This window comes from Anomaloglossus baeobatrachus, chromosome 2, assembly GCF_048569485.1.
Source record: "Anomaloglossus baeobatrachus isolate aAnoBae1 chromosome 2, aAnoBae1.hap1, whole genome shotgun sequence".
Taxonomy (NCBI): Eukaryota; Metazoa; Chordata; class Amphibia; order Anura; family Aromobatidae; genus Anomaloglossus; species Anomaloglossus baeobatrachus.
In genome coordinates, this window is record NC_134354.1 from 491,954,191 (window position 1) to 491,973,647 (window position 19,457).

Sequence of the window (19,457 nt, forward strand, 5' to 3'; positions counted from 1 at the left end):
GGCTGGACCAGTCAAGAATAGTCAGAGTTGTTCTGAAGACACTCCTTTGTTATTTTAGCTGTGTGTTTAGGGTCATTGTCTTGTTGGAAGGTGAACCTTCGGCCAAGTCTGAAGTACAGAGCACTGTGGAAGATGTTTTCTACCAGGATATCTCTGTACTTGGCTGCATTCATCTTTTCTTCAACTGCAACCAGTCGTCCTGCTGAAAAAAGCCCCCATAGCATGATGCTGCCCCCACCATGTTTCAATGTTGGGATTGTATTGGGCAGGTGATGAGCAGTGCCTGGTTTTCTCCATACATACCACTTAGAATTATCACCAAAAAATTCCATCTTTATTTCATCAGACCAGAGAATCTTATTTCTCATAGTCTGGGAGTCCTTCATGTGTATTTTTGCAAACTCTATGCGGGCTTTTATATGTCTTGCACTGAGGAGAGGCTTCCGTCTGTCCTCTCTGCCATAAAGGCCAGACTGGTGGAGGGCTGCAGTGATAGTTGACATTGTGGAACTTTCTCCCATGTCTCTACTGCAACTCTGAAGCTCAGCCACAGTGATCTTGGGGTTCTTTTTTTACCTCTTGCCTCAAGGCTCTTCTCCCACGATTGCTCAGTTTGGCTGGATGGCCAGGTCTAGGAAGAGATCTGGTGCTCACAAACTTCTTTCATTTAAGGATTATGGAGGCCACTGTGCTCATAGGAACCTTGAGTACTGCAGAAATTATTTTGTAACCTTGGCCAGATCTATGCCTTGCCATAATTCTGTGTTTGAGCTCCTTGGGCAGTTCTTTTGACCTCATTTTTCTCATTTGGTCTGACATGCAGTGTGAGCTGTGAGGTCTTATATAGAGAGGTGTGTGCCTTTCCAAATCAAGTCCTATCAGTTTAATTAAAAACAGCTGTACTCCAATGAAGGAGTAGAACATCTCAAGGAGGATCACAAGGAAATGGACAGCATGTGACTTAAATATGAGTGTCTGAGCAAAGGTCTGAATACTTATGACCATGATATTTCAGTTTTTCTTGTAAAATAAATTTGCAAAGATTTCTACATTTCTGTTTTTTTCCTGGCAAGACGCTGTGCAGAGTGTACATTAATGAGAAAAAAATGAACTTTTTTTTCATTGCAGCCATTTGGTAAAATCAAAAAAGTGAAACATTTAAAGGGGTCTCAATGCTTTCCGTACCCACTGTAAATTCAGAAAAACCTCACTAGATGCGAGTGCATCTGCCATTATGGCCTGTGTTGGCTGGTGGCTTTTTTTTCTGGTGAGTTTTTTTGGTTTTTTTTTCTTTACATGTCCAGCAAACAAAAAAAAAGAGGCAAATCTGAGTTCTGAGAAAAGAAGCTTACAAACAATTATATTATTGGTGCTTGCTGTGACATTCACGTGTCTATCTATCTATCCCTCTATCTATCCCTCTATCTATCTATCCCTCTATCTATCTATCCCTCTATCTATCTATCTATCTATCCATCTATCCACAGACACAATTGTTTCATTATGTTTGCACAGCACACTGACTGCAGCACAGAGGTAGCTGGCATTACTAGTGCTAGTCTGCAAGTGCATAAAATATGCATAAGTAACTGTAAAGTAAATATTATGCCAGTAAAAGAGTCAAGTTGATAAATGACTAAAATGTGTGTGCAGACCCAGCCTAATGCAGTAGTGCTACATACGGTATGCATAACACATGATCAGAGATGGCTAGAGTTGTTATACATGTTCTCTTTAGGCTAGGTTCACATTTCCATTGTTTTAAATGAGTCAGGTCTGTCAGCGATGGATCAGTCGTTTTTTAGATGTCAACTGACGCAACGGATGTGTTTTTCACAGGATTCCTTTCACAGGAATCCTGTGAAAAAACTAATCCGTCGCGTCCGTTACATCCGCTGTGCGTCCGTTTTTTGACGGATCCGTCGTGATCCGTTTGTGTTTGGGACAGCCAAGTGGGTGTGCTGGGCATGCTCAGAGCATGACTGAATCCAGCGCTGGATTCCGTCGTAAGACAGATTACGACGGAATCTAGCACCATAGACAAACATTACAAGCTTGACGGATTGCGACGGATTCCTGCGCAGTGCGTTAATTTTGACGGCCCAAAAAACGTTACATTCTGCGTTGTTTCCGCCCGGCGGTCAGTCCAAAAACGACTGACCGCGGCGCAGCGGATGCAACGCAAGGTCATCAGTCGCAATCCGCTACTAATACAAGTCTATGGGACACAACGGAATCCGCTAAACGGATTGCGTTGTTTACCAGAGCCGCGGATTGTGACTGATATAATTTAACGGAATTGTGAACCTAGCCTTACTTGCACAGAATAGGAGAACTGAACACATTCTGCAAAAGTGCGGTTGTTGCTTTTCAAGGCTATGAAACTATTGCTCTTAAGCTTGATGTAGAGTGCACAGATACTACTGTGAGTAGAAATCTAAACCTTAACAATTAGGAAACGTTTGGCATCATCATCCCTGAAATATTTAGATTTTCAGAATGAATAATGCAATGTGTAAAAATACCTAAAGCGCTGCATTATGCATTTTATAATTGGTCTGTTTTGTGAGGTGAAGCTCTGTGTTAAACCTACTCTATGTAAACGATTTGCTTGTTGTCCCCCCCCCAAAAAACAGATGAAACGGAGTATGAATACAGTGGAAGTGAAGAGGAGGAAGAGGAAGTGCCTGAGCAGGAAGGAGAGCCGAGGTATTGCTGTTGAATTTTATAACCTTGTTCTTTATCGGTTTTGTATCTCTATATTGAGGCTTTCTAGTCTTTGTTTTTTTGAGGGTTTTTTGATGGTTAAACAAATTGTGAAGTTATTACAGTAAATGTAGCTGAATTTTTATTCAAGGACCCTGTGATCTGATTCTTACTGCCCAAACCACAGGTAGCATGAATCCTACATTAGCTGCATTATTGCAGTCGTTTAATGTCTTCACTTTGACATTAGTACTGAGCAGATATCCCGTTGCGTCAGCACCCGTCTCTGGCCTTCACGGGTTATTGCAGTTGTCTTGGTTCTGTTTCACTCTGAGATGCTGCGACATTTCTGAGAAAGCACACTTTAAAAAGCTGACGAGAATTTTGCTTCTGGGATGACTAGTGCAAGGCAGGACATTAGAATTATCCCGGCCCCAGGCCCCTTGACTGATGGGTCTCTATGCGTTTGTTAATAAGGATATTCCGGTCAGTTGTGGTGAGGAGACACCGATGGGGACCTACCTTGGACTAGTCATCCGTGAGGCAGAATTCCTGGTCGGCTGTTTATAGTATGTCTTCTCCAAAATGTTGCTGTGTTTCAGAGTAAAACATACAGGGCTACAATAATGCAGCCAAACTATGATTCATTCTGCCAGGGAATCGGGAGCCATTAATTAGAATTCAGATTACTTTTTAAATCCTCCATTTCCCAGTATTGTAAATTGTGCACCAAGTCTTTATATTGGCACCTTATCTGTACTCTCCATGTAAGCCCTTTTATATTTTGCTATATCAACCGTTTCTGTAAGATTAAAAGGGTTCATTTTCTAGGATCCCAGCATGTAAAATATTGGAAGCACATGCAATCTTTTAGCAGCCCTAGCACCTCAGGTCAAGCTTCAACCCCCCCCAAACATATGGAGTTTGCTTGGCTTGCACATTAATACATCCCTGCTTATTAGAGTTATGTTGGGGTATGAACTGCACTTCATTAAATTATTCAGAGGACGCTATTAAGCTACTGTATGTTTTTACTTATGTCCAAATGTATCAATATTATCCTTTTAGCTCAATTGTTAATGTGCCTGGGGAATCCACCCTTCGACGTGATTTCCTGAGACTGCAGCAAGAGAACAAGGAGCGTTCTGAGGCCTTACGAAGGCAGCAGCTGCTGCAGGAGCAGCAACTCCGAGAACAGGAGGAGTACAAGAGACAGCTATTGGCAGAGAGACAGAAGCGCATAGAACAGCAAAAAGAGCAACGGAGGCGACTTGAAGAGGTGCAAAATCAGCCGAGTGTTCATTGTAACAGCTGTCAGAAATCTATGGATATGGTTTATTGGACAATGCTTCACTTATATTCCCAGTTAGTGGAGAGTACTATTGTAAAAGGGTTGTCCACTGCTAAGACAACTCCTTCTGAATACCTATGTTCTTCCTTGTAAAAGGATGTCATTTATACTTTGGTACCGTCACTTTCGCTCACTGAGATCATGTGACATTATATCATGTGAAGCTTGCAGTCAGTCAGTGACCTCATCACTCTCCCCTTTGGACAAACCACATACACCCGGAGGAAGTGAGTGCTGCTCTCAATTCCACTTGAAGTATGTCATACATCCAAAGGTGGGGAATAGAAGAGGCCACTGATTACCTGCAGGGTTCACATAACAACATGGTCCCCATGAGAGGCAGTGCTGGCACCAAAGGGAAGAATAGATATTACTTCACTAGAGGGAAACATAGGGATTCACTAGGGGGTGTCCTAGTAGTAGACAGCCAGTTACGTTCAGCTCTCCTTTGTTGCATAGACACAATTACATTAGTTGTCCCCTCCCTTTCCCGACCCCTATTTTCAATAATCCTGTCACTACCACACTATTTCTTATTATAATGTAATAACATGTACGCCTGCAGTGGGGCTTTTTTTTTTTCCGGATAATTTTGTTCCTTTGTTTGCCTCCGGTTGGTCGTACACCCCGTTTTAAGCTTATACTATCAGAGACTTTCCTATTGATGATGCAAAGCGTTGGCTTTAGTGCTTATGGGGAAACGAAAACACGAAGGGCAACATGCAGTCATTTACTTTGGCCTGCAATATATTTTTCTATATATCCTGTTGTATTCCAATAGACGTCACGTCCAGTTCTTGTATTCAACATTGAATTCAATGTATAAATGTATCTAGTACTTTTGGACCAACTTAGATTAAAACAATGATAAAAAAAAGAGTCCAAGGTTGGACATTCACTTGAAGGCACTAAACATTTCTAATAGCAACTCATTCTAAAGCATGTTAAGCATGTTTTGTATGCCTAGATAAGGCCATGTCTAAATCCACTTTGGAGACTTTAGAAAAGCAGCATGCTGTACCTATTGTCCAGCAAAATGGCAAATATCATAACTAAAACCCAACAGTTCCAATTATAGTCAATGGAGTAGTTCTGATGCCCTTTTAATGCTGCTTATTTTCATTGTTCTGCTCCTGTAATGAAACAGAAGTATAGAGGAGACCAGAGGTTCATACTGACTTTTTTACACAGTAGCACAGTCAGCACTGGGCTTGTGGGCCTGACAATGACTCTTTGTAGGATAAGGAGAAATGGGGAAAATTGCTGTTTAAAGGGATTCTGTCAGTAGGATCAACCGTCCTAAGCCGCCTACAAGGGGATGTAGGTCATAGAAAGTTGTATAAAACTATATCTTAATATCTAAAATACAATTTCTTATTTAAAGAAATCCACTTTTTTTTTTTTTAAAATATATAAATGATCTATGGGCCAGACCTAGATCTCCATGACAGTCTGCCTTCAGGATCTCTCAATATAACTGTATATTGCTCAGGCCAAAAGACTACTACTACTACTACTCCAGCAGGATACAGCTAAACCCCCACTAGGTGGAGGCAACACAGGTGCAGGTGGAGCCATTCACACTCACTTCAAAATATGGAGGAGGTGATGGCTGGATGGTAAAACTGCACACTGGTGGCTTGCATAGAGCACTGTTCACACTAGCAGACGCACAGTCACAAACCCGCAGCCTATTAGGTGACGCCCATACTATTAGATCAGGCGGGCTGCCAAGCCGTACCCCCACTGCGCGCTACGTAGGGACAAACTCTGATAGCAAGGCCTAACAAAAAGGGGCCTGGCTGTATCCTGTACAAAAAAGTTTTTGAGGTTTTTTGTTAGCGTTATGGCCATAAGACGTTAGCCTACAACCCTCGTCACGGGAACCTCATGCTTGTAGGTCCCTACACTATATATAATATAAAAAAAGCAAAAAAGAAAATATCATTACTTACAGCAAGATGGAATTGCAGCTGTATATTGCTCATAATAGGCTGCGGGTTTGTGACTGTGCGTCTGCTAGTGTGAACAGTGCTCTATGCAAGCCACCAGTGTGCAGTTTTACCATCCAGCCATCACCTCCTCCATATTTGGAAGTGAGTGTGAATGGCTCCACCTGCACCTGTGTTGCCTCCACCTAGTGGGGGTTTAGCTGTATCCTGCTGGAGTAGTAGTAGTAGTCTTTTGGCCTGAGCAATATACAGCTGCAATTCCATCTTGCTGTAAGTAATGATATTTTCTTTTTTGCTTTTTTTTATATTATATATAGTGTAGGGACCTACAAGCATGAGGTTCCCGTGACGAGGGTTGTAGGCTTACGTCTTATGGCCATAACGCTAACAAAAAACCTCAAAAACTTTTTCTTTGTCGCTCCATTGGGAGACCCAGACAATTGGGGTGTATAGCTTATGCCTCCGGAGGTCACACAAAGCATTACACTTAAAAGTGTAAACCCCTCCCCTCTGCCTATACACCCGCCCGTGCATCACGGGCTCCTCAGTTTTATTGCTTTGTGGAAGGAGGCACACATCCACGCAAGCTCCACATTTTAGTCAGCAGCAGCTGCTGACTATATCGAATGGAAGAAAAGTGGGCCCATACAGGGCCCCCAGCATGCTCTCTTCTCACCCCACTCGGGTCGGCGGTGCTGTTAAGGTTGAGGTACCCATTGTGGGTACATAGGCAGGAGCCACATGCTGTTTTCCTTCCCCATCCCTTAGGGGCTCTGGGTGAAGTGGGATCCTGACCGGTCACCAGGCGCTGGGACCGCGCTCCCTCCGCAGCCCCTGGGGGAATCTGCTGGACAGGAGCCGGGTATCATCAGGGACAAGGCCCTGCGACTCTGAGGTACTCTGTGTCCCCTTGGGGACGGCGCATAGTGCGCCTGGGTAATAGACACTGCAGCAGCTGCTGGGTGTGTTAGTGCGCCGGGACTACCGCGCTGGCCGCGCTTGTTTGCCGGCCGCGCTTATAACTTTAGTCCCCGGCTTTTGCGGCCTAGTGCCGCATATTCCCGCCCCCGGGCCTGCCAGTCAGGGGTAAGGGCGGGACGCTGCACTGGACGTCAGCGCTGAGGGCAGGAGCATACTTTGTATCCTCCTCCCCCCTCACTAAGCACCGTGGGGCACCAGATTCCCGCACTTTTACAGGCACGCCCACGGCCCCCTCCTCCTCTCTGAATGCCGGCAGCCATTGCTACAAGACGCTGGAGAACTTCAGAGGGGAGACAACTGAGCTCCAACAGCTCTGGGAGGCCCAGGCAGGGATCTGGTGGTCACACAACCGCTGGGAGCGGTCGGTAAGCTGCACCTGTTACTAGGTGCTGGTCCCCCTGGGTGCCGAATTGTATATTTATATGCTTATAGTGTATACATTTACTCTGTACGGCCTCACTGTTAGCGTTTGGCTATATACCCTCACTGATTATTCTAAGAGGAGAAACAGCATGTCGTCTGCAAAAAGCAAGGGTACCAAAGCACAGGCTTACTTTGCAACCTGTACCTCATGTGCGGCAATGCTTCCTGCAGGTTCCACCTACCCTCATTGTGTGCAATGCTCGGCCCCTGTGACACTCACTCAGCCGGAGTCTCAGCCACTGGTGGGACCCCCGGCCCAGGTGGAACCTCCGGCCCCCACTGTCCAGGTGACAGGGACAGAGTTTGCAGTATTTGCTGACAAACTTTCTGAGTCTATGGATAGATGGTCTGCTAAGATACTGGAAGCTTTGCAGTCCAGACCTGTAACACAGGCCCCGGGCACTGTTGATTCATTGCCCCCATACCCCCCTCGGTCGGAGCAGCAAAGAGCTCCTGGGTCAACTCATAGGTCCCACGGGGAGGACTCCGACACGGACCGCAGTCCCAGACCGACGAAGCGGGCTCGCTGGGAGCGTCCCTCGACTTCATCACACTGTTCAGGGTCTCAGCATGAGGACTCTCTGGAGGATGAAGCAGATGCGGCAGATCAGGACTCTGATCCGGACGCCGCGCTCAACCTTGATACGCCTGAAGGGGACGCCATAGTAAACGACCTTATAGCGTCAATCAATCAGGTGTTAGATCTTTCTCCTCCACCCCTTCCGATTGAGGAGTCAGCTTCACAGCAGGAGAAATTTCATTTTAGGTTTCCCAAACGTACACGGAGTGCGTTTCTTGATCACTCCGACTTCAAAGACGCAGTCCAGAAGCACCGAGCTTTTCCGGATAAGCGCTTTACTAAGCGACTTCATGACACACGTTATCCCTTCCCCCTTGACGTAGTCAAGGGTTGGGCCCAGTGTCCCAAGGTGGATCCTCCAGTCTCTAGACTGGCGGCCAGATCCATAGTTGCAGTGGCAGATGGTGCATCACTAAAGGATGCCACTGACAGGCAGATAGAGATCCTGATGAAATCCATCTATGAGGCTATCGGCGCGTCCTTTGCTCCGGCATTTGCTGCCGTATGGGCACTACAAGCTATCTCAGCTTGTCAGTCTGAGATTAATGCACTCACACGAGCCGCGACTCCGCAGGTTGTGTCATTAACCTCTCAGGCGTCGGCGTTTGCGTCCTACGCCATGAATGCGGTACTAGACTCTGCGAGCCGTACAGCGGTAGCATCCGCCAATTCAGTGGCAGTCCGCAGGGCCATGTGGCTACGTGAATGGAAGGCAGACTCTGCTTCCAAGAAGTTTTTAACCGGTTTGCCGTTTTCTGGCGACCGCCTGTTTGGCGATCAATTGGATGAAATCATTAAACAATCCAAGGGTAAGGACTCGTCCTTACCCCAGTCCAAACCTAACAGACCTCAACAACGGAAGGTACAATCGAGGTTTCGGTCCTTTCGGCCCTCAGGCAGGTCTCAATTCTCCTCGTCCAACAGGCCTCAAAAGGATCAGAGGAACGCTGATTCATGGCGGTCTAAGGCACGTCCTAAAAAGACCGCCGGAGGAACCGCTCCCAAAGCGGCCTCCTCATGACTTGCGGACTCCCCAAACCGCATCCTCGGTCGGTGGCAGGCTCTCCCGCTTTTGCGACGCCTGGTTCCCACATGTCCAAGACCGATGGGTGAGAGACATTCTGTCTCACGGTTACAGGATAGAGTTCAATTCTCGTCCTCCGATTCGTTTCTTCAGAACATCTCCGCCCCCCGAGCGAGCCGATGCTCTTCTGCAGGCGGTGAACTCTCTGAAGGCAGAAGGAGTAGTTATCCCCGTTCCCCTTCAGCAATGGGGTCACGGTTTTTACTCCAACTTGTTTGTCGTACCAAAAAAGGACGGATCTTTCCGTCCCGTCCTGGACCTCAAACTGCTCAACAAAAACGTGAAAACCAGACGATTCCGGATGGAATCTCTCCGCTCCGTCATCGCCTCGATGTCCCAAGGAGACTTCCTAGCCTCAATCGACATCAAGGATGCTTATCTCCACGTGCCGATTGCACCAGAGCATCAGCGCTTCCTGCGTTTCGCCATCGGGGACGAACACCTTCAGTTCGTGGCATTGCCTTTCGGCCTGGCAACAGCCCCACGGGTCTTCACCAAGGTCATGGCAACAGTGGTTGCAGTCCTACACTCTCAGGGACACTCAGTGATCCCTTACTTGGACGATCTTCTTGTCAAGGCCCCCTCTCGGGTGGCATGCCAACACTGCCTGAACATTGCTCTGGAGACACTCCAGAGGTTCGGGTGGATCATCAATTTCCCAAAGTCAAAACTGACACCGACACAATCGCTGACACATCTCGGGATGGAGTTTCACACTCTCCCAGCGATAGTGAAACTTCCGCTGGACAAACAACGATCACTACAGACAGGGGTGCGATCTCTCCTCCGAGCCCAGTCGCACCCCTTGAGACGCCTCATGCACTTCCTAGGGAAGATGGTGGCAGCAATGGAGGCAGTTCCATTTCCACAGTTTCATCTGCGTCCTCTTCAATGGGACATTCTCCGCAAATGGGACAGGAAATCGACGTCCCTCGACAGGAACGTCTCCCTTTCTCGGGCAGCCAAGGCATCCCTTCAGTGGTGGCTTCTTCCCACTTCTTTGTCGAAGGGGAAATCCTTCCTGCCCCCATCCTGGGCTGTGGTCACGACGGACGCGAGTCTGTCAGGGTGGGGAGCGGTCTTCCTCCACCACAGGGCTCAGGGTACCTGGACTCAGCCGGAGTCCTCCCTTCAGATCAATGTTCTGGAGATAAGGGCAGTGTATCTAGCCCTGAAGGCGTTCCAGCCGTGGCTGGAAGGCAGGCAGATCCGAATTCAGTCGGACAACGCCACGGCGGTGGCATACATCAACCACCAAGGCGGCACGCGCAGTCGGCAAGCCTTCCAGGAAGTTCGGCGGATTCTGCTGTGGGTGGAAGCCACAGCCTCCACCATCTCCGCAGTACACATCCCGGGCGTGGAAAACTGGGAAGCGGACTTTCTCAGTCGCCAGGGCATGAACGCAGGGGAATGGTCTCTTCACCCGGACGTGTTTCAAGAGATCTGTTGCCGCTGGGGGAAGCCGGACGTCGACCTAATGGCGTCCCGGCACAACAACAAGGTCCCGGCATTCATGGCACGGTCTCAAGATCACAGAGCTCTGGCGGCAGACGCCTTAGTTCAGGATTGGTCGCAGTTTCAACTGCCTTATGTCTTTCCTCCTCTGGCACTGCTGCCCAGAGTGTTACGCAAGATCAGGTCCGACTGCCGCCGCGCCCTCCTCGTCGCCCCAGACTGGCCAAGGAGGTCGTGGTACCCGGATCTGTGGCATCTCACGGTGGGTCAACCGTGGGCACTACCAGACCGACCAGACTTGCTGTCTCAAGGGCCATTTTTCCATCTGAATTCTGCGGCCCTCAACCTGACTGTGTGGCCATTGAGTCCTGGATCCTAGCATCTTCAGGGTTATCTCAAGAGGTCATTGCCACTATGAGACAGGCCAGGAAACCAACGTCAGCCAAGATCTACCACAGGACGTGGAGGATCTTCTTATCCTGGTGCTCTGATCAGGGTTTTATTCCATGGCCATTTGCCTTGCCCACTTTTCTGTCTTTCCTTCAATCCGGAATGGAAAAGGGGCTATCTCTCGGCTCTCTTAAGGGACAAGTATCGGCGCTCTCTGTATTTTTTCAAAAGCGTCTAGCAAGGCTTCCGCAAGTACGCACGTTCCTGCAGGGGGTTTGCCACATAGTCCCCCCTTACAAGCGCCCGCTAGAACCCTGGGATCTGAACAGGGTGCTAATGGCTCTTCAGAAACCACCTTTCGAGCCAATGAGAGATATTTCTCTTTCTCGCCTCTCGCAGAAGGTGGTCTTCCTAGTGGCAGTCACACCACTCCGCAGAGTGTCTGAGCTAGCTGCACTGTCTTGCAAAGCTCCCTTCCTGGTGTTTCACCAGGACAAGGTGGTTCTGCGTCCGGTTCCGGAATTTCTCCCGAAGGTGGTATCCCCTTTTCATCTCAATCAGGATATCTCCTTACCTTCTTTTTGTCCTCATCCAGTTCACCAATGTGAAAAGGATTTGCACTTGTTAGATCTTGTGAGAGCTCTCCGGCTCTACATTTCTCGTACGGCGCCCCTGCGCCGCTCGGATGCGCTCTTTGTCCTTGTCGCTGGCCAGCGTAAAGGGTCGCAGGCTTCCAAGTCAACCTTGGCTCGGTGGATCAAGGAACCAATTCTTGAAGCCTACCGTTCTTCTGGCCTTCCGGTTCCTTCAGGACTGAAAGCCCATTCTACCAGAGCCGTGGGTGCGTCCTGGGCATTGCGGCACCAGGCTACGGCTCAGCAGGTGTGTCAGGCGGCTACCTGGTCGAGTCTGCACACTTTCACGAAGCACTATCAGGTGCATACCTACGCTTCGGCAGATGCCAGCTTAGGTAGGCGAGTCCTCCAGGCGGCGGTTGCCCACCTGTAGGAAGGGGCCGTCTTTCGGCTCTATTACCGGGGTATTCTTTTACCCACCCAGGGACTGCTTTTGGACGTCCCAATTGTCTGGGTCTCCCAATGGAGCGACAAAGAAGAAGGGAATTTTGTTTACTTACCGTAAATTCCTTTTCTTCTAGCTCCAATTGGGAGACCCAGCACCCGCCCCTGTTCCCTTCGGGCTGTTGTTCTTTTGTGTACACATGTTGTTCATGTTGAATTGTTCTTGGTTCATGGTTTAAGTTCTCCGAACATCCTTCGGATTGAATTTACCTTAGACCAATTTATAAGTTTCCTCCTTCCTGCTTTTGCACCAAAACTGAGGAGCCCGTGATGCACGGGCGGGTGTATAGGCAGACGGGAGGGGTTTACACTTTTAAGTGTAATGCTTTGTGTGACCTCCGGAGGCATAAGCTATACACCCCAATTGTCTGGGTCTCCCAATTGGAGCTAGAAGAAAAGGAATTTACGGTAAGTAAACAAAATTCCCTTCTTTGTACAGGATACAGCCAGGCCCCTTTTTGTTAGGCCTTGCTATCAGAGTTTCTGTCCCTACGTAGCGCGCAGTGGGGGTACGGCTTGGCAGCCCGCCTGATCTAATAGTATGGGCGTCACCTAATAGGCTGCGGGTTTGTGACTGTGCGTCTGCTAGTGTGAACAGTGCTCTATGCAAGCCACCAGTGTGCAGTTTTACCATCCAGCCATCACCTCCTCCATATCCATATTTGGAAGTGAGTGTGAATGGCTCCACCTGCACCTGTGTTGCCTCCACCTAGTGGGGGTTTAGCTGTATCCTGCTGGAGTAGTAGTAGTAGTAGTCTTTTGGCCTGAGCAATATACAGCTGCAATTCCATCTTGCTGTAAGTAATGATATTTTCTTTTTTGCTTTTTTTATTTTATTTTATCTCTCAATATAAGCAGAAGGATCGGCACTCACAAAAAAATTCTTTATAGTTGCAGAATTTATTCCATATCTTTCAATCCATTTTCTTTCAAAAATGAAATGCAAGATGACGCACGTTTCGGTCTAGAGATGCAGACCTTTTTCATATCATATGATTTGAAAAAGTTCTGCATCTCTAGACCGAAATGTGCGTCATCTTGCATTTAATTTTTGAATGAAGGTGGAATAAATTCTGCAACTATAAAGAATTTTTTTGTGAGTGCCGATCCTTCTGCTTATATTGTTCTTTGGAGCCCATCGTGGATTTCGTGCACCACAGCTGACATGTGTCCACCTAGTCTTGTGTGTAATATTCAGGATCTATTTCTAGCTCATAGATCTTCACAGCAAAAACGTAGATTTCTCTATAATAAAACCACAGATCGCAGATATCAAAGTATCCTGTTATTAAAGTTTCTGTGACCTACATGTCCATAAACGCAGCTTTGGAGGGTTGAGATGACTGATAGGTTCCCTTCAAATACTTGACAAATTGCCTTAGACTTTTTACAGTTTTCAATAGAGACAATACGACAACAGTATGATGTCACAGAATTTCTCCCTTATTTTTAAATGAACAATTTGACATTGAGGAAAAGTCATAGATGTATTATGTTGTGTAGTTGGTGCCTTCAGTCTATGGAGAGGAATATGTTTGCTGCATGTAAATGTACGATATGTTCTAGATAATGCCTGGCCACTTGTTAAACTTTTGTTTCTTTTCAACTCTTCTGAGTAGCAACAGAGAAGAGAACGTGAAGCCCGGCGGCAGCAAGAACGAGAGCAAAGAAGAAGAGAGCAGGAAGAGAAAAAAAGAATGGAAGAGCTGGAACGGAGGCGTAAAGAAGAGGAGGAACGTAGAAGAGCTGAAGAAGAGAAAAGACGGGTGGAGAGAGAACAGGTAAACCTTAATGAGTAAAGATTATACAATATTTTGAGTTGATTTACGGAGACCGTAAACAGTGAATTGTTACATTTGCTTTACAGTTAAATGTAATCCATTATTTCCTGTTCTCATACAGTTCTGACTAGGGAGACGCAGAGATAAATTGGATCACAGTGTAGAAAAAATCCCTCAACCCCCTAGATCATTATTTCATCTTGAATATATCAAGTATTGAGAATCTCCGAAAACCTCAAAAAACCTCCACATGTTAGTGCTTAATGTTGGCAGCTCTTTGTCATGTGCTTCATTTCTAAGCTTTGTGCTTTATAGTTAGCTGTCCTTTCAAAGAAAAAGAAACCCTTTATAAACAGTACATGCTGACGACGTGGCATGTATACAGTATTGCCTATCCCACAAGCACTTCATATAAAGGACATCTATCAATAGTCTCATCTTATCTATGCCGTCTATGTGAGCATGTTGGACATAGAAAAATGAATAAAGTGATACCTTGATATCTGCGATCTGATGTCTTATGCCTGAAAAATCCACATATTTCTTAATATGTAAATAAGCTATTAGGATTTCAGGGTCAGATGTAGAATCTGCCTCCACAGCTTATTTTAATTCAAAGGAGGCGTTAAAACTGGGTGACTGTCAATCATTACATGTCTCACACTGGTAACGTCCCCTTTAATTTAAAATGAGCTCTGGAGGCAGAATCTACTTCCTGCCAGTAGATCCTAATAGCTCATTTACATATTGCGAAAAACATGGTTTTCTCTGGAATAAAATATCGATCACAGGTATCAAGGTATCGCTTTATTAAGCTTCCTATGATCTACATGCCCATATAGACCGCTTACGAGGGTACTGATAGATTACCTTTTTTTTTTAAACTTTGAATTTTTATTGAGATTTTCAATTTACGTTTTTCATACATAAAATAAAACATAAAATTCACAATTCTTATCGAACCTAGACAAACAATGACAGGACAGGTGAGGAGGGTTAGGAGGGGAGAGGAGAAATAGGAGGGAAGAGGGAAGGGTTTCAAGAGTCCATGCTCCTTCCATAGGACCCATAGGCCTCAGTCTCACAGATCCTCCTGTCCCGCAAAGTAGTCCCATGGTGCCCACACGGCCTGGAAACGGTCAACTGTGTCATGCAATAGTGCCGTGAGATGTTCCATGCGTCTAACGTCCAGTAATCTATACTTGAGGCTCTGGAGTGAGGGTGTCCCTGGCTGCCTCCAATTCTTTGCAATTAAGCATCTGGCCGCCGTAAGGATGTGGGACAAAAGCTTAGAGGCCGTTTTTCCCAATCCCCCATTCCCAAGACCCAGAACATAGATCAGGGGATCAAGATCAACCTCTATATATAGTACTTTATGGATCAACCCTCTAACCCGCTCCCAGAAGGGGACTATCCCTGGACAGGACCAGAATATGTGCAGAATGGTGCCCCTGCCTCCCCCGCATCTCCAGCAACAAGCCGGTATGGAGGGGTCTATGCCATTAAGGAAATCTGGAGTGTGGTACCAAAATAGCAACATTTTATAGATATTTTCCTTATATAGTGTGCATATTGACGTCTTGGCGACGTTTCCCCAGATTGCTGCCCATTCCTGAGGAAGTATCCGCCTTCCCAATAGAGACTCCCATTTCCGCATGTATGGAAAAGACCCCTCGGGCCCCTCCCGTGACTCAGAAAGCAAAATGTAAATTTCCGAAATCAGCCCCTTAGTATTAGTGCCCCTTCTGCAAATTTTCTCAAAATCTGTGGGAATCGAGGCCCCTGCCCTGCCAAACAAGGAGCCAGCCAAGTCTCTGATCTGCAGATATTGGAAAAACTCTCTCTCTAGAGAGAGAGAATTTATCTCTAAGGTACTCAAAGGAATGGATCTGCATTGTACTTCCATCTATAATGTCTGCAAATCTGAATAGACCTGCCTTGAGCCAGGGGTGCACCATGTCCGACTCCAGACTGCTTGGGAGCAAGGGTTGGTATATGAAGGACACCAGAGGGGAGCAGGGGGATGCCAAAGGAAATCTTCTAATGCAAAATGCCCAGAGGTCCCTAGTGAACTGCATCGGTCCAAGAAGAGGGGGGGGGGGCGAATCACACCGGGCCGGGGGCCACAGGAGCGCGTTTGAATGTATAGGCGCCAGCCAAAGTTTTTCAATCTCAGTCCACCTGTTGTATGCCCAAAGGGACACCCAACAGGGGATCCTCCTAAGATGGGCAGCCCAATAGTATTTTAGGATGTCCGGGACAGAAAGCCCCCCCCTGTTTCTCCGAGCCATCAACACATCCCTGGCCACCCTATGACGTTTGTTACACCAAATAAATCTAAGGATAGCCGCCTGAAGGGACTTCAGCTCCTTTATTGGTACCTTAACTGGGAGGGTTTCAAAGAAATATAATAATTTTGGGAGCAAGGTCATTTTAACCGCCGCAATGCGCCCCATCCACGAAAGAGGGAGGGGCAATCACTTGCTCAAAAGAGTTCTCAGCTCTCGGAAAAGAGGGGGGGGGGAGTTAAGGTTATAGAGGGAATCATAAGTAGATGTGAGGTTAACCCCCAGGTACTTGACCGCATCTGTCTTCCAACGAAACTTAAAATTCAAACGCAGGTAATCCAGGGCCACAAGGTCGAGATTCAAGGGCATTGCCTCCGTTTTGCTAGAGTTGATCTTATACCCCGAAAGGCTCCCGTACCTACCCAAGGTGCACATTAAAATTGGAAGGGACACATGGATGTTAGTAAGTGTAATGAGCACATCGTCGGCAAAAAGCGAGATTTTAAACGGTTTATTCCTGACCAGGACCCCCGAGATGTCTGGGTTGCTCCTGACCGAGGCCGCGAGGGGCTCTATGCATAGCGCAAAAAGGAGGGGGGACAGGGGGCACCCCTGCCTGGTGCCATTTGGAGATGAGAAAAGGCTTAGAGATGTGGAGGGGGAGTTTGATAGAGGCCGTAGGAGCGCTATACAGGGACTTCAAGGCCCGCATAAAGCCACCCGAGATCCCAAAGACCTCCATTGTCTTGAAGAGAAAAAGCCACGCAAGGCGGTCAAAAGCCTTCTCTGCTTCTAGACCCAACGCCTGCTGCTTCGTCCGATTTGCCACATCCACCAGGTCTATGACCTTCCTGGTGTTGTCCCCCCCCTGACTGCAAGGGACAAAACCCACCTGGTCTTTATACACGAGTTGGGGCAACCATCGATTAAGCCTGGCCGCCAAGAGCTTGGTGAACATCTTCAAATCGGAGTTCAAAAGGGCTATTGGTCTATAATTAGCACAGTCCAATGGGTCCCTGGGTGGCTTGGGCAGGAGGATTAAATGGGAGTGTAGCATGGATGGAGGGATAGGGTCACCCTGAAGGAAAGAGTTAAACAAGGCGGCCATGTGTTGGAGGAGCTCCGCCGCAAACACCTTGTAATAAAAATAAGTAAAGCCGTCCGGGCCCGGTGACTTCCCGCCAGGCAGGGCTTCCAGAACTTGCTCCAGTTCCTCTGTAGTAATCTCTTCATTCAAAGCCGCGGCTGCTCCGCAAGGCAGTGAAGGGAGCTCAAGGGCCGAAAAATAGTCCCCAAGTGGCCCAGCCCCGCGCGAAGCCATGCCCGGGGAACCGGAAGGTTATAAAGCTTGTTGTAGTAATTGAAAAAAATGTCAGCTATTGAAGCGGGGTGATAGTGGATAGTGCCCTTTTCGTCGCGCAGAGCCTGAGGGCATGAGGATGTAGCGCGCTCCTTAAGCTGCCTGGCGAGTAAGGTATGAGCCTTATTACTCTTTCATAGTATCTTTGTTTGGAAAAGGTTAGCAATTTTTCTGCTCTGCCAATTGCCAAGTCTCTCAACTTTTCCCTAAGGCTGATGACTCTCCTAAGAATAGTCAGTGATGGGGCAGCCGCCAGTCTCCCCTCCTGTAGCTTAAGATGGGCCGTTATAGAGTCCCGCTGGCTTGTGGCATTCTTTTTAGCCCTGGCGCCCTCTCTAATGCATAGTCCCCTCATCACTGCCTTGTGAGCTTCCCAGAGTGTTGCCGGCGACGTGACCGTGCCCGTGTTCAACTGAAAGAATTCGACCAGTTGCTTATTTAAAAAGGCCCTAGTGTCGGGATTTTTGATCAGAGATTCATTAAGGCGCCAAAGCTGAGGCCTAGGTCGAGGACCATCTTTCTTGAAGTCCATTATGAGTGGGGAATGGTCTGACCACGTAATGGATCCCATTTCCACCCTCTCAAGACGCCCCAGCAGCTGTGAGTCAATGAAAAAATAGTCTATTCTGGTGTGCGTCTGATGCGGATGCGAGTAGAAGAAAAAGGCCCTCTCTCCCGGGTGGTCCACCCTCCAAGCGTCGTATAAAGCCCCTGATCTAATGAGCCTACGAAAGTCCCGGGACAAATTTTTCAAAGCACCCGATGGAGGGTGTCCACCCACAGAGAGTCTGTCGGCCACCTCCGAAAAAGGGATGTTAAAGTCTCCCCCCTACACCGTAGAGGCCGGTGCCAGTCCGCCTATCAGATCGAGTATTTTCTTAAAAAAGCGTATCTGCCCTTCATTAGGTGCATAAATGTTGGCCAGTATGTGCGGGGATCCCCCCAGTTTGCCCTCCAGAATCACATATCTACCCTCTGGATCGCAGCGAGAACCCGTAATTTGTAGAGGACAACTGGAGGATATTAAAATAGCAACTCCCCCCCCCCCCCCCCCCTCTTGGAGCCCGAGTAAGCCGAGTAATGGATGGGAAAGCGGTGGGACGCAAATTTGAAAGTGTTTGATTCCACAAAATGTGTTTCTTGGATAAAGGCTATGTCTGCACCTGATGTTTTCAGTTCCTGTAGCAGCAATTTCCTTTTACGGGGTGAATTCAGACCTTTTACGTTAAGAGAGATAATGCGGGTCATATCTAAAACTTAGAAGTAAGAAAAAGCTAATGGCACACCTATACCGTCGGGGGCATGACTTCCCCTGTGAAGCCGGCCAGAGGAGACGGTCCATACGACAAAGGGCCGCAGCTCCCAGGGACTCTAGAAAGGGTGGTACCTGAAAGGACACATAAGGAAAAAACATCGGGGAGGGGGGAAGACAAGGACAAACATAGAAATGAACATGAATTAAGAACATTAACCAAAATGCATAAACCTTAGGCATAGATTCCCGGGGGGTCAACCCGGAAGGGAGAGACCAAGAGGGAGGTTCCCCAACCCGTCTGGGCTAAGAGAGCCACCCACCTCACTCCCCAGTAGCCCTCCCACGGGGGTCAGTCCAGTGGGCACGGGCCCGTGCCAAAAGGAAACAAGGGAAAATAAAACCAAAAAACCTCAACCACTAACTCCAAGTAAGGGGACCGGGCTCCCGCCAACCCCCCTACCCCCACGGCATCGTTGTGGCTACAGCCCCCCCCCCCCCTTATGCTGCTCAACAGACCCAGAGGGCCGCAGATGACACAATGGACAGTCAGAGGCTTGCTGTAGAGAGAGTCACAGTATCACAAAGCATGCTCAGCCACTGGAACTCAGAGGGTATAAGAAATAGGCACCAACCAGGTTAAGGAGTGTCCTCAACGGTGAGCCGGGGAGGGGAGCGACCCGCGGCCCCTACCTCCCCCCCCCCCCCCATAGCCCCACGCCCTCCACCCCTCACCTTGGACCACACGGGAGGGGGCGGCCCTTCCAACCTTTGC

General features: G+C 47.9%; 1 protein-coding gene across 4 annotated transcripts in view; it reads left to right on the top strand.

The window, feature by feature from the left end:
• The window catches only part of MAP4K4 (mitogen-activated protein kinase kinase kinase kinase 4), a 289,343-nt gene that overhangs the window by 175,980 nt on the left and 93,906 nt on the right, over positions 1-19,457 (top strand). For all 4 annotated transcript variants that reach the window (XM_075336472.1, XM_075336473.1, XM_075336474.1 and 1 more), the window contains exons 11-13: positions 2,637-2,709; positions 3,775-3,985; positions 13,621-13,782. In XM_075336472.1, the coding sequence (XP_075192587.1) occupies positions 2,637-2,709; positions 3,775-3,985; positions 13,621-13,782 (446 nt within the window). The remainder of the gene's footprint in view (positions 1-2,636; positions 2,710-3,774; positions 3,986-13,620; positions 13,783-19,457) is intronic.